The sequence below is a fragment of the Cydia pomonella genome, chromosome 2 (assembly GCF_033807575.1).
Source record: "Cydia pomonella isolate Wapato2018A chromosome 2, ilCydPomo1, whole genome shotgun sequence".
Taxonomy (NCBI): domain Eukaryota; kingdom Metazoa; phylum Arthropoda; class Insecta; order Lepidoptera; family Tortricidae; genus Cydia; species Cydia pomonella.
Window position 1 is genome coordinate 32,351,730 of NC_084704.1, and position 15,744 is coordinate 32,367,473.

At 43.3% G+C, this 15,744-nt stretch overlaps 2 protein-coding genes across 2 annotated transcripts in view; both read left to right on the top strand.

Annotated features, from left to right (window-relative positions):
• Positions 1–44: 44 nt before the first annotated feature.
• LOC133515384 (coiled-coil domain-containing protein 97) lies at positions 45–1,956 on the top strand. The gene is made up of 2 exons (XM_061847916.1): positions 45–1,316; positions 1,846–1,956. The coding sequence occupies exons 1-2, from the start codon at positions 304–306 to the stop codon at positions 1,916–1,918; spliced, it is 1,086 nt and encodes a 361-aa protein (XP_061703900.1). The 5' UTR covers positions 45–303; the 3' UTR covers positions 1,919–1,956.
• Positions 1,846–15,744, top strand: part of LOC133515382 (cell surface glycoprotein 1-like) — a 35,862-nt gene continuing 21,963 nt past the window's right edge. The window contains exon 1 of the mRNA XM_061847914.1: positions 1,846–1,956. The gene's annotated coding sequence lies outside the window, so the exon portion shown is untranslated. The remainder of the gene's footprint in view (positions 1,957–15,744) is intronic.

The window sequence follows — 15,744 nt, forward strand, 5'->3', positions numbered from 1 at the left end:
TGACTGCGTTGAAGTACAAATGACAATAATGACATAATTTAAAAAAACATTAAATGTTAATTCACTAACTTGTAGCATTTATTTTTACAAGATCGCGACTGTGAATTAATTCGAGGTATTTGAATTTTTTTAAATACAATGTCATTAATCTGTCAAACATGTATCTGTCGAAAAATGTGTTATATTCTCGGCTCGTAATAATGAAGAATTGAAGATTGGTGAAGATTATTATTAGAAAAATTCTTAATTAATTATTAGTCTTAATTTTACTTTAATATTTGGTAAAAAGAACAATAATTGGCCATGTCGGTTAATGAAAACTGTTATGCTGAAGACGATATCGAAGATTTGGATCCTATCACTGATATTGTAGATTACTTAGTTAGATGCGCAAAGATTTCTATAAAAACTGCTCACGTTAATGAAACAGAAATACGGACACGGGACAAAATAAAGTTGGCCTGTGATCTCTTCCGAAGAGCGCCGACTGATTTCTTACTACAATTTGGAAAATACTTAGCACCACATCACATAGAATACTTTGATAATTATCGGCCAGAAAGTGACAATAGCAAATATCGGGAATGTATAAAGGAATTAAAACAATATCACTCTGATGATACAAGGCATAAAAGAGTGAGAAACAGAAGGTACAATGCATTAAAGAAGCTGCAATATGAATCCGATTATTTTAGTGAAAAGCAAATGATGTATAGAAGCCCTCTGCTCTATGATCAACTAGTGGGTCAGTATTTGTCAGAAGCAGAAATAAAGGAGAGAGATGGGGTGGACACTGAAAACCTTACATTTCTAAACTTGATACTGGAGACAGTTGATAGAAATCAAATGAGACAAACAAGAGATCAACAGATGCTTGAGGAAGATATAGAGTCTATGGATATTAATAGACCAAAAGAAGTGGACCTTGATGAAGATAAACAGTTTAAGAAAAAACAATGGGGTGAGTTTGATGATGGTGAAAAACCTGAGTCTTCTTCAAAGCCTGAAGTGAGAACCCAGAACACAATAAGCGCTCCAGAAAGAAGACTCCTTAGAGAGGAATTCTTACAGGAGATGTACTCCAGCTTTGTGGAAGGCAGAGATGATATAGACTACACTACCATAGACAACAATGAGCAGTATGATGACCTGAAGCAAGTTTCACAAGACGCTGAGGACAAGTACTTTGATTCAGAGCCAAATGACTCAGAGAACCTGGAGGAGCACATGGAACTGGTCACAGAGTATGGAAGGAAAAAATCCACTGACAGTGGTGAAGACCCTTTAGATTTATTTATGAAACATCTCAATAAAAGGCAAGTTGAGAGTTGAAACAGATTATTTTACTTTCTTTTCTGTAAGTGCTTTCCCAATTGTTATAAATAATCATGTTACATCCTCCTCATGTTAGTACTAGATGCACTAGGCAACTTAATTCCAGGAATTGGCAATTTTTCATATGGAAATAAAAAGAGCTGCTTCATCTTTCATCTCAGAGGAAAAACTAGGTGGTGTTGGAATTTGTCCAATTTCCACACAATGGATTTCAATTTCTTCACTACAGGGCTTTGGGCAAATATCAAGTGATATATTATTATTAGTCTCTGACCAAAATTGCCCAAGCTATTTTGAGCAAAAAATTAAACTTAGATTGACTAAAACATGATTTTTATGCCGGAACCAAAACTTCAGTTGAGACACTACATTTAATACACAAATTCTAAGATTTTTCGTCATGAATGTCCTGCATGGTGTTAACACTCCACTCCCTGGTATTAGACTTATTTAAATAGATTTTTCTACTTTTTTTTTTGTTTCATCCAAACCTTTTTCTTCTTTCAATAGTGAACAAATATGTAACATTAACCAACAGCCGAATCTGAAAAAAATGCGAAAATTGTACAAGTTATGGTTGTAATAATGAGCAACTGCTCATATTGAAGATCCAGCTTACAGGTATGTTTTTTTTTTAAGTTTCTCTCCTACACTGAACTTGAAGACTTAACTACTTATAGAATTTCACTTTTACGGCAGTGCACAGTGCGTGTGATGGTGGGTAGGAAATGCAATAGGGAGAATGCATAAATTGTAGGGGGCAGGCAGCACAGGAGACATCCGATTTTTGGCGCGAGGTGTAAATATGAAGTTTATGCTTCTAATGTAGCCCACAAGATGGCATAACCTACTATACACAAGAAAACGTACGAGAATGGTAGATGGCAGCACTTGCTTTGACATGAAGTGTCAATGTAAGTATGTGTTTATATTTCCGATTCAGGCCACAAGACGGCAGACCCTCGAACGCGCACGGTCCCCATAGATTTTTCGCGCTAGATCTCGAATCGCCAATCTTGATTCTAGATCTCGCGCGAAAAATCTAAACCGAGATTTGGTGTTTCAAGATCAAGATCACTCGAGATTAACCTCGACGTGTTCAATATGTAGCTACCTTGACACTGGCAAAATTGTCCCACTGGACTGAGACATATAGTTAAAAAAAACCAAGATTTACAATTAGTGTCCTACCCAATCCGGAATTTTTGCCGAACCCGAAGGTTCGGTTTTGTTCTAATTTCACCCGAAACATGATTTTTATGCCGAAATCGAAACTCCGGTCGGTCACTACTAGGGTTGCCAACCGTCCCGCAATACGCGGGACATCCCGTTTCTGGAGCCCTAAAGTATGCGTCCCGTAAAAGGTCCGTGCGGGACGCCGATTGTCCTGTTTTCTGGCTAGACTAGATTATAAGTAATGAAACGGAGGTTGCACCAGCGCGTGACTTTAATTTAGTCTTCAGGGATTGAACCGATCTATATTAACCAATTTTCTTTAATGTTTATGTCATAAAGTGTATATGCTGTGCTGTGCTATAATGTTTAGAAAGTTACCTTGGTTGAATTTTTCATGCCTTTCAATACGTTGACCGCAAATAGGTATACCATTTCCCAGTTAGGCCAGGCGAAGGAGTCCCGCATTGTATACCCATATCCCGCACATTAATCGCAAATGTACCGCAAAACTGTGCATTTAGGTTGGCAACCCTAGTCACTATACTACCGAAAATGCAGTTTCCGCGCGGCCGGCACTTTTCAGCAATTTTTGGCAGAAACTGGACCTGATGCGAGGAATACACCACAGCGTTTTACTACGGCTATTGGGTACTTATGTTTGTATCGATACCGCCATGTGTCCACCGTAGTGTCAAAATTCAGTTCAGTTCAGTTTTTTTTAACTATGTCTCAGTCCAGTGGGACAATTTTGCCAGTGTCAAGGTAGTATAAGGTAGTATATGGAACTCGTCGAGGTTAACCTTGAGTGATCTTGATCTTGAAACACCAAATCTCGGTTTAGACAAAACTGATATACCTGGAAATGGTTGATAATATACTAGCAATAATTCTACAATACCAGGCAATATCAAACACAAGTATTATGGACAAGTTTGAGCAGACATACATTACAATTTTTGGACTCCAATATCATACCATTTGTATGTAAGAAAGTCCGAAATCCCACAAACCTTCCACAATGTCGGCTGATTGATAGTTTTTTTGGCTGTTTGAGTAGTTGAGTGTATAAAAATAATTGGAGAGCTGCAAATTGTGCACAGCTAATAAAAAGACAGCTGATAAGACTTGTGTTCCGAAAATGGACAAAAAAGGTGGCCAAATGTCTTATTCGAACTTTATATCTAAACTACAGACATCTATTAATAATATTAGAATTAATGCTACTATAGTATCAACCGTTTCCAGGTATATCAGTTTTGCTAAAAGGAAAATAACTTTCATCATCCAAACTGAATGATTTCCCTTTGTAATTTCGAGTCATCTAGCGACACAGACATAATGGTCGATTTTTACTGATCAGTGTATTCCGGGGCTCTTACCTTCTAGCAGCATTTCTGACCTATAATTTTTAATGATCGACAAATATACGGTTGGTAACACTTAAAAATTTTGGCGGCATCTCTGGTTCATGGAATTCCTATAATTAAAAGTGCTTTGGAGTAAATTCAGGCTTACCTTGGTTATTATCTTCGCTGGCCAGCCACTACCACTTTTGCGAATTATAGTCAAGGATGCAAGAATTCTATATATAGCAGAAACTGGTACACTTTCTGTACCTACTAAAATGATCGACTGTGTCCCTTTTCCCATGTTTAAGTTAGAATTTTTTAAATGTACAGTCAGCATCAAAAGTAGCGGATGAAACAACGCACCAAAAGTATCTGATATTCCGTATAACTTTTCCAAATATAGATTAATTTCTAAAATTCGCGTTCAAAAGCATATCTTTTACAGTCTTAGTTGTTCTATATTAAAGACATTACTTTTTGTCAAGCTGTTACAGAATGGTAGATACTTATGAAGCGTTATATGATCCGTTACTTTTGATGCTGACTGTACTTACAACACGTTTTCGCAGAGTTCCTTGTTTCGACTCCATTCTAACAAAAACAAATGTTTGAAAAAATAAAACATTTGAAATTCAAGAATCTCAAAAGAACTTAGCAACAACTTTTTGTTAATAGCATTATTTGTTTATATAGATAGATTTGTTTATAAGTCTAGGCAGAAAATCATTCTATTTTTTTGTTATCACCCGTTAGAATGATACACAAACAATAAAAATAATAATAATTCATGCAGGTTTTTTGTACTTTCTCGGATATTTTCGTTATGTTATTATCCCTTGCTCGCGAACCTTCTTAAGAACGGCACATCTCTAGTCTTAGGGCATACTTACTCGAAAAGTAATAAATCAGGGGTGGCCAACAGGTCGATCGTGAATGTTAGTCCAGTCGATCGTGGCAAGGCAAAAAATATAAATACGTAGACCAGTTTCATTTAAGGTTTCAAGAAGTATGTAATTGGTAGATCGCACAGGGTTTCGTTAGTAAACAGGAGATCTTGGGTCTAATCAAGTTGGCCACCCCTGGTATAAACCCAACCCATCTACTGATGACGAGATTACTTTAGATCTATTAGGATTTTTATTATACTTACTATCATAGAAACGATTAATAATAACAATGGTATCATGCAATAAAAGTCCTCTATTTCACTGTTTAGGCTTGTTGATATAACACAAGTAACACTTCCTTGTCTCAAAGATAGAGATGTTGCACAACCTTAATGTATATTCGGCCGTTTGGACCCTGGCGGCGTTTCACTATCATGTAGGCTGGCTGTTTCTCTAAATGGTTCTGGCGGGCGTGGCATGCATGCGAATTAAAAGAGAATTTCACATTTCTGACGCTTGAGTTTATTTCCCCGATGAATCCTTGACATAACTGCGCGTATTTTATATTACTACAGCCCGGATGACAGCAAAGCGACCACTTCTTTGGGAGCTTATATCTCCAATGGGCGCGTTGTCTTGTCTACCCGTTATAGCTTTAAAAGGATTCATGATGTGGTTCAAGGATTCATAAAAAAATTAACTTCCTAATTTTACCCAGCACATGAAAAAGCTCATCCTCATTTATCAAACCAGAACTCAAACCAAGACCATTCCAAACACTTGAGCTCCTATGAGGTGATCTTTTTCCTCCCCCAGCCACCAGCCGAAGCCGATAATTAAATCCTGATAGTTAAGTTCACTTGAAATTATTATTAACTTGCCAATCTTATCATGCAAATCTCACCACTAAAAAAATCGCTATAAATAGCAATCTGCGAGCATCGCTAATAGTTATACATATTTAATACGACTATTTGTGTTGTCACATTAAATTTCTCTTATTACGTAATGTTACCGCATTCGGCTGGCCGAGCACGCCGTTATCATTAAGTAACAATTATCACTCATCGAACGGATTATGTTAGATTTGATGCGAAATCGGCGAATAAAATATCGAGAATCTTTATCGCCATCAACATGTTTTTATAGTTTGTTTTATGCTGCTTGATTTTGGGGTACGTATGCCAAAAATATATTAATATGATTATTCTGAACAAGGTTTCCCATGATGGCACCGATATGTAAATCGTGATTTTTTTTACCCCTGCCCGTTTAGGCAACACGCCAATCGTTAACGCTCTGTAGCGTAGCGTAGTCATCTCTCTCTACTTATTACTCTTTCCGTATTAGTGCGACAGTGGCAGTTGCGTTTCGTCCGCTACGGAGCGTTAACGAATGGCATGTTGGCTACGCGGGCAGGTCCCTTTACATTTCGTCTACTTCGATGTCCTACTACTCAAGGTGTCCATTCGATTTTATTCGTGATTTTGGGGCTAGTCCAATGGGAAAACTAGTTTAGTATCTTAACAAATTTTTGACCTTCAGGGTCACGACCCCAAAATCCCCCAGTATACCTGTTTCAGAAGTACTCATGTTCCAATTTTTGAAATTACGAGAAAATAATCCCACCAAAATCATTTTCATGTAAAATGTTGCCAAGACGAAACCATAACTCTTGTAGAGCCAGGCTTCTAACTTTAGAAGCCCTAACTTCACAAAATACACCTAATATGTGGCTTGGCCGTTTCGCTACCGTCACATGGGCGTAAAGTGAAAAATGTATTGACTTAATTACTTTTTATTACCTCTGGGACATCAGGCCACTGCTCTACCAACAAAGCAAACGAAAATTCCGCTGCTGTCGAAGAAGCGTGCAAAGTCGGTTGGTTATTGCAACGGCGCGGCGAGCTCGAATCTCTCCCGAAGCATTTAATTTTTTCTTTATTTCAAACAAATTGTAGTGGTTTTATTATTGTCAGGGTTCCGTTTCCGTTCGTCCGTCACAATAGACCGGCTTAAACGGGAGTTATTAGTGGGTATCCTGTATGATGTATATAACAATCAAATAGAGCATTTATTACGGGAAAACTTTATGCAAAAACTCAATAATGGCTAAACCGATCATGTTCGTTATATAGTAAATAGTTTTCATTGAAAGTATTTAGGTATTAAGCTCTATTTTCGCGATTTTATTCATATTATTTGGACCCCTGGTTCGGAAGTTAGAGAGGGGGGGGGGGGGGCACATTTTTTCCTTTCGGAGCTATTATTTCCGAAAATATTCTATGTATCAAAAGTTTTTGAAGGTACCTCAAAACAATTTTTATCTCCTAGTTTTTATTTTTCCTCTGTCGCATTTATTCATTTATATATACATAATTCATGCCAAATTTTGCTGCGTTCTAGCACTAACGATCACGGAGCAAAGTCCCACTAACCCGGGGTTAACTAGAAATTGTAATAAGTACATAGAAAATAGAGCGAGTAAACGTTTTACATACAAAATTTCTATAGGTACTCGCTATTTAAAAATTTCAAATAAATTAAATTATTTGTTAAATGTCATGCCAAGTACCAAGTTTCATGATATTTCAGCATGTGGTTTTAAAATGTGAGAATATGGCGGCGGCTAGGTTCGTGGACTCTTGACAACCCTGATATCCTAAATGATATAGAGAATTATTTGCCATACAATTTTGTTTTACTCGGGTGTCCCACCCGACTGCCAACGAAATAATCTGGAATGGTTCAATTAGTTAGACGCGATAATTCAACAAAAAATAACCAGACAGGAACACAATTGATTACAGGTTATTGTGTAAAGTCTTAATCGAGTAAGAAGCTCGGTGGACATGTATCGTATGATAATTAGTAGGCGCACCGCGGCGCGCGCGGCGCTTTCTCGCGCAGGCGTGGGGTCAGCCCGGGCGCTTACTGTATTCTCATTGCTGAGTTGCTGACCGAAAGCAAGCGAGTTGAACCCAAGGGAAACTGATATAAGTGCACACTTGGATTATTTTTGTTTTTCTGCAACAACGACAAAGCTAAAATTAAGGGTAATTTTTATGCTTAGAATCTTTTTAACCTCACATGTCTAATCTCTAAAAGTAATATGTACCTTATTTATAGACCCTATCTTTTTCGCAATAGCGACCATAGCAATAAACATGTAGCCGCCGGGTAGTAGTAACGCCTTCAACGCTGCGCTTCTCCGCGCAGGGTCCAGAGGGCCTACCGCAAAAATAGAATAGAAAATGGAAATTTCGTTTTATACCTCTACTGCTTTTGTCTATACGAGCGATAGAGAGACAAATAGACGAACGAACGAAATGGCCCTCTGAATTTTAACTGGGGGCCTACCGCGAAAATCTAAAATCAAAATATCGTTATTTGCTTCTATCACTCCTGCCTATTCGAGCTATAGAGGCAGATAACCAAATTTCAATTTTCAATTTTCGCGGTAAACTATCAGTTACAAGTTTCAGGGTCTGTTTCACAATGTCAATGACAGATAAAACTACCTTAAGTTGTATAAGTATTTATCTACAAGTTAAACTTATTATTTGAAGATTATAAAACGCCAACGGTGACTTTATTCGTCAGAAAAGTGGGAAGTAGCTTATTCAGAACTTTCCTTGGACATTGTGCAACAGGCCCTAAATGCTATAAAATAACCTTAAGTAGGTTATGTCACATTTCCGTTTATTTTCCTAGCAACTGAAGTGAAAACCAGAGTGTTTGCTTTGAACATCCATTTTTATCTCGATTTATATCAGATCTCGCCTAGTGGTTCGATCTCGTGGTTCCAGCACTACTGGCTAGCTTGAGCCCTCGACTCGTTTGCTCTTAAAAGCAAAGAATATGCGTACTTGTCACAGAATAATGACTAATATGGAGTCTCCTCAGACCCGGCATTACCATACAATACCTAGCGGCTCGAGGATTATGAATGACCCATACTCCACCGGTTACCAAAAGCAAAAGTTTGCATATAAGTAGCATGTTATGACAATCTCATTCTGAAATAAAAACTTAAATCTTCGGATAACAGAGTTGTTTTTACACGCTTTTAATTAGTTTCGCCCTGAATAATCCACGCTGTTTTTCGGCGAAACACATCGAAATGAATGAAAAGTTGATAATTACTAAATAGTTGATCAGCCTCAGAGTAAAGTCATTTATAATAAAATCACCCTGAATTCCGTACCTGTCTATAGGTATTTATTTGATCCACATCTCGTGTCTAATTCTTGCAACTAGGCAAACTTTCTGTTATTTGTTCCATAAAACGTTATATTCCTCAAGCCGAGCAAAAGGTTAGATCCAGGAACTGCCCCCGACGTCACCTCCCGTTCCTTCTCGCCTTGAGATTGATTCATAAATCTTTAATTGTTCTCGATGTCATATTTTCTTCTGTCTTAACAGCGCACTATATGACGCCTTAGCGGTACTATTAGAAAGGTCTTGTTTTAAAAGATATATTTAAGATTAAAGTTTGGGTTGATCGAATATCGTATGTAGGTCATAGTTATGTAAATTAAATTAACGGCTGTTTCGATCTCGTTAAACGCTTCCTGTCTTCTAGTTAAGGAATTATGGCGCGAGTGAAGTTGATGAATGCCGATTCTCATGTTTAATTGGAATTATATTTTGGGAAGCATTTGTTAAAAACAATCTCCCATAAAATTTAAATAACCGGAAAGACTGTCTACGGATGTTGCTGGTCCGGTAGTATACAACAAGCTGCCACTCTGCCAGTCGCTATCACAGAAGCGGTAAAGCTTATACATTATGCTGTAGTTCCTTCAAAACAAGACTAAAAAATTGGCTCGTCAAACAAGGCTTTTATAGTTTTCAAGAATTTTTTGATTATAAGAAATTGTTAATTAATTTTATTTAATCGTGTAATATTAAATTGATATATAAAGATAATAGATATAAGAAGTGTAGAAATTACTATGAAATTGTGACCAGTACTTACCAATAAACTATGTCTGTGTCTATAAAAGTCTAACCTGAGAAAACTGTTATTTTATGAACTCTTATCAGATGTGTCATGTGTTTTAGCAAGTCTATTACCAAACGTACCGACACAAGAAAAAGGCCAAATTCAGCATAATTTCACTTAGTTCGACATTAGTTGCACCGAACCGTCTGTCGCCATTAGAACGTGCGCTATTTTTTTTTATAATCTCATAGTGCACCATGTCGCGGTCTTGGTAGTTGCGTTCCACGATCTAAATATATGTTACTTGAGTAGGTGTGGGTAACTACTGATGACCTATACACAACCCACCTGTGCTAGGACCTGCACAGTTGAGCGCCGTAAGCAAGGATGACGGGATCCTGGGGATTGAGCCATAGCCAACCCGCGTGGTAACACGTCTGCTTCGGCCCTAATTTCGGGCAAAACGGTAGCCCGGACTACTAGCCACAGTCCGGGAAATGGTCATGTGAGGAACCGTAGGTGGGCTCACGGCGAGAAGTGGGAGGGCCGCTGAGGCAGTTTCGGCTGCTGATGCGGTGGGGAAAGGCCATGCTGAGGGAGTGCGTTTAGGTGATTCTGGCGGAGGGCGTCTGACCTGGACGACCCTACGTCACACCTTTACAAGCTCCTGATGTCGCGCAACTAGCCAACTTCCTGCTTCTATACCCGAGTCGGTGTCCTAGCGACTGAAAGCACTTTTATATGTGTGAGTAGGCGTTCCCAGATGTGTGGGCCCTTGTAGGGTGGGAGCCGATGAGGACGAAGATTTTACGCACAAACCATGGATAACAGGTCAAACGTAAAACCCCAAGCTGATCCAGCAGCGTCCATCGCTAATGGTGAGGCCACACAAGTAAGACAAGCTGTTCCAGCGACAGTGCGTCAAGCTAACAACCCGGCCTGTCTGCAACCCAGTTCACCTGGGGAGCAGACGACCGATCCAAACTCCTTCCAGGACTGGCAGGTAGTGGACCGTAGGTCCAAGAAGCGACCCACTGGTGGGAAGCCTCGCCCTGCCGGGCCTGGGACATCTTCATCTTCCAACCCCCCCCCCCCCTGTTAAATGTCAAGGTGGGGTGGCTAAGAAGAAGAAGAAAAACAAGAACCAGAGGCGTGCGGCTCGACTAGCACGAGAGCAGCAGCAGTTGGGCAGCACACAAAACCCTGCAACCGGGGAGGGGGCCCAGGCTTCCCAAAAGCCGGCACCCAAACCGGGGTCGAACAAGCAGGATGCTGCTGGCAGACCTCCGCCGAAGGGGAAAGGTTCCACCCTACTCCCTAAGGCTGGTACGTCGGCCAGTAGCCCTGCTGGTTCGACAGCAGCTCCACCCAAACGACGGCCCGGCAAGCTCGCACGAGCCGCTGCTAAAAGGACGAGAGACGAGTCCTTCTCCCCGCAAGGAGAAAATAAAAAGCAGCGACTAGCGAGCCCCAGCCAACCAACCGGGTCGTATGCACAAGCGGCGGCGTCTGACCTGACGATCGTCATTACTGACGCGAAGTCGGGAAAGATCTCTGCTGAACACTCCAACGCCGTTCTCCGCGGGTTGCACCAAGCAATCGTGGAGGAGGCAAGGAAACACATCGTGGGAGCCAGGCCACCTAAATTCAAGGGCAAGCCTGTCTTCGCTGAGGGGCAGCTGAGGGTCTTCGCAGAAGACGAATACTCGGCCGCCTGGTCTCAGCGGTGCGTCCAGGCCCTAACCTTACCAAATATCTCCCTGACGGCAATTCGCCAGTCGGAGATGGCAAGGAGAGTTAGGTGCGGGCTCCTAATACCTAATATAGATAACTCGTCCTGGGAAGACGTCCGTCAGGCAGCTGATGGACTAAAGTACCAGAATGAATGGGCCAAGGTCGGTACCTGGTCCATCATTGAGATACTGCGGCAAGACCAGGGGTGGTTTGTCGCTTTTACAATATCCGAAGACCTCGTCCCCGCCTTTATGGAGAGGGGCAGATCCCTGAACTGTGGGGTGGGCAATGTCTACCTCAAGTTCAGGGGTCCCGGAGGCAAATACGTGGACCAGCCTCCCACCCTGCAGGGTTCCACCCTAAGGGTAACGGGTGCACAGGTCCCGAGCCAACAAGCCGCGGGCACCCCCGAGCAGAGCAAGTCTGCCTCCGAGGAGGAAGTTGCCCCCCCGTTGCTACCCAGGCCGGCGATACCCGAACTCTCGGAAGATGAACTCCTTGGCATTGGTGAGGGACCAGCCGAGGCATCATCCGAGGGCGTGGACTTGTCGGCCTGGATAGAGTCGGGGCTGGCCGACATGTTGAAGGAGGGAGGGGAGATGCAGGATGGCGCCCCTACCACCGACAACATGGACACAGACTAGTGTCCTACAAGCAAACCTCCAGCACAGCGTGGCCGCTACGGCCCAACTGAGACGCTGTCTGGTAGGTTTGCCAACGGCCGTTGCCCTCCTGCAAGAACCCTGGACGGGCAACGGACTCATACGTGGGCTCTCCGACACCAAAGGTAAGCTCTATTACTCCACGGAACACGCCGTCCCTAGGGCATGTATCCTAACTACTAACAATATTACTGCACAACCGCTTACTGAATTCTGTTCCAGAGATCTGTGTGCGATTAAACTACAAGTTCCGTTGCCAACAGGCTGTTGCGACCTAGTCCTTGCCTCGGCGTACATGCCTGGAGAGGACGAACCGCCGCCTGCGGAACTACAACGACTGGTCCGCCACTGCGAGGGAGTAGGCCTCGCGATAATCATCGGGGCCGACTCCAACGCACACCACCCGCTGTGGGGAATGGAGGCCAGTAACAACAGAGGTAAGACACTTGTTGAATATCTTGTGACTACTAATCTAAACATCCTAAATGTAGGCGCCGAACCAACATTTGTTAACAAACGATGCAGGACGATTATAGACCTGACTCTGGCGTCGGAGGAGATCAGTGAACTTGTTATGGGATGGCACGTCTCTCAGGAGGCCTCCTGCTCAGACCATAGATGGATTCGCTTTAATCTACTAGCATCTAGTGACACACCAATCGCCCGAAGGAACCCTAGGAAAACGGACCGAACCACTTTTAAGAAAACACTAGGTGAAAGCCTCGACCTGCTTCCTCCGAGGGTTGACCTTCGGGAACCGATTCAAATAGAACAGCAGGTAAACAACTTAACTGATGCCCTAGTAAACAGCTACCACAAGGCGTGCCCCTTAAACCCACCGTCAAGGACGGCCATAACGGGTCACCAGTGGTGGGGTCCAGAACTGGAGAGACTCCGGCGGAAAACCAGGAGACTCTTCAACAGGGCCATGAACACAACGGCCGAAGTGGACTGGGATAACTACTATGAAGCCAAGGCTAAGTACAAAAAAAGGCTGCGGTATTGGAGATCCCTATCATGGAGGAACTTCTGCAGCAGCATCGAAACACTAGACCACGCCAACCGGGTAAGGAAAACCTTAGCGCACAAGCCCACATCACAACTGGGCTCACTGCGGAAACCCGACGGCACATACACATCCTCCCCTGCAGAGACCCAGCGCCTCCTCCTGGAAACCCATTTTCCAGGATGCGTAAGTCTCGCCGATGAAGGCCAGCAGGACGAGGAATACAGCACAACAGACAACAACTGGCAAATGGCGCACAGGATCGTCACCGCCGAGAAACTCAGGTGGGCCATAGACAGCTTCCATCCCTACAAGGCGGCTGGTCCGGATGGGATCTTCCCTGCTCTCCTACAGTGGGGTCTAGGACTCATCCAGGAAATCCTGACCGACATCATGGCAGCCTGCCTAGCCTGGGGGTACGTGCCCAGGAGATGGAGGGAAGTGAACGTGATTTTCATACCAAAACCAGGTAAGAATGACTACACAGCTGCCAAATCCTTCAGGCCCATCAGTCTCACATCATTCCTACTGAAAACACTGGAAAAACTGTGTGACAGAGATCTGAGGGATCGAACGCTGAAGAACATACCGATGCACAACAACCAGCACGCGTACAGCTCAGGTAAATCCACAGAGTCGGCTCTACACATGGTTGTAAGCCGCATTGAGAGAGCCATCCATGACAAGGAACTGTGCCTCGGCACTTTCATTGACATCGAGGGCGCTTTTGACAAGACCCACTTTACCAGTATAGGGAACGCCTTGGATAGCCACGGTGCGGAACCCGGACTAACAAAGTGGATCATGAACATGCTAAACAAAAGGACTATAAGGTATGCAGGTCAACCGCAGGCCGTAGCGGCGGTGCGAGGATGCCCCCAAGGGGGAGTCCTGTCACCTCTGTTGTGGAACCTAGTCGTTAACAACCTTATAACTAAACTGAACGAGGAACACTTCTACACAATAGGCTACGCCGACGATCTGGCAATTTTAATATCAGGTAAATTCGCCAGTACAGTATGCGACCTCACCCAGTTAGCTCTCCGGATCGTAGAACGCTGGTGTAGAGAATTTGACCTATCAGTAAACCCCACCAAAACAGAAATGGTAATGTTCACCAATAAAAGGGCGCTTGGCAACTTTACCAGACCAACACTTTTCCAAACTGAGCTACAGCTGTCCGATGAAGTTAAGTACTTAGGACTAACTCTCGACAATAAACTCAATTGGAACAACCACATCAACAAACGGATAGACAAGGCGGGAATTGTCTTCTGGCAGTGCAGAAGGATGATTGGTAAGAGGTGGGGACTCAACCCGAAAATTACCCTCTGGCTCTATAAGACAATAATCCGCCCCTTACTCTGTTACGGTGCTCTGGTTTGGTGGCCAAGAACAAACCTAGGCAACGTACGAGACAAACTACAAAGACTTCAAAGGCTCGCATGCGCGGCCACCACTGGCTGCACGAGGTCTACCCCGACTGCAGCCATGGAGGTCATGCTAAACCTTCCACCGCTGCACCTACACATACAACAAGAGGCCAGTCTCTCAGCGGTAAGGTTGCGAACCCTCAAGATATGGTCTAACATCACAGGAGCTCTTCACACAAAATGCCTGGAAAAGGTGTATGACGAATTTCCAGTGCTTAGGTCAGGCACGGACCGGATTCACAAACAAGCTATCTTCGATAAAAGGTACAAAATACAGTTATATGAGGACGACAATCAGGAAGGACTCAATCCCCGGGAGCTGAGAATCTTCACTGATGGGTCCAAAACAGACAGCGGATCGGGCTCTGGAACCTTCTCAGAAGACCTGAACATGTCAATCACCACTCCGCTAGGAGCCCATAACTCGGTATTCCAAGCTGAGTGCATGGGCATCATAAACGCGGCGGCTGCCATCACTGCAAGGAAGGTAGTAGGATCCTCCATCCGCATACTCTCCGACAGTAGAGCAGTCTTAATGGCTCTAAATAGCCATATAGTTACATCCAAACTTATACACGAATGCCACGAACGACTAATGGAGGTATGTCATAATAACAAGATCACCCTACAATGGATCAAGGGACACAGTGGATCCCGAGGTAACGATGCTGCGGACGAGCTTGCCAGGCAAGGATCGAATGCGGGGGCGATTGGTCCGGAACCGATTCTTCCGATACCATTTAGCAAGGTACGCTCAATGCTGCTGGCACGTACAGGGAAACTACACACAGAACACTGGCTGAACCAGACTGGATGCAGACAGGCAAAAGAAGCCATGCCTGGCATCAACGGAAAACTCACAAGGGCGCTCCTGCAACTAGGGAAGGTCCGACTGAGTATGGTAACCAGTGTCATAACAGGTCATGGACTATTTAACAAACATCTTTTCACAACAGGTGTCACAGACAGTCCCCTATGCCGAGGTTGCATGGAGACAGAAGAAACAGCCTCTCACGTGGTGCTGGAATGCAGCGGAGTGACTCCATACAGGGCTAAACATCTCGGATCTCCGAGAGACCTCCCCGAGGTCCTACTCAACATCAAAGGTTTGATAGGATTCCTCGAGGAGCTGGGCTGGCAGGACTAGCCCACCCCCAACATATCACGCAAAATAGGCGCAAGTCGTCGAGTTGCGGAAAAATCGCCCGAATACA

What these genes read in the sequence shown, in the direction of transcription:
- LOC133515384 (XM_061847916.1), top strand. Translation starts at nt 304, where the DNA reads ATGTCGGTTAATGAAAACTGTTATGCTGAAGACGATATCGAAGATTTG. An exon ending in ATGAAACATCTCAATAAAAG is followed by an intron (nt 1,317 to 1,845) that starts GCAAGTTGAGAG and finishes TTCTTTCAATAG; the next exon opens with TGAACAAATATGTAACATTA.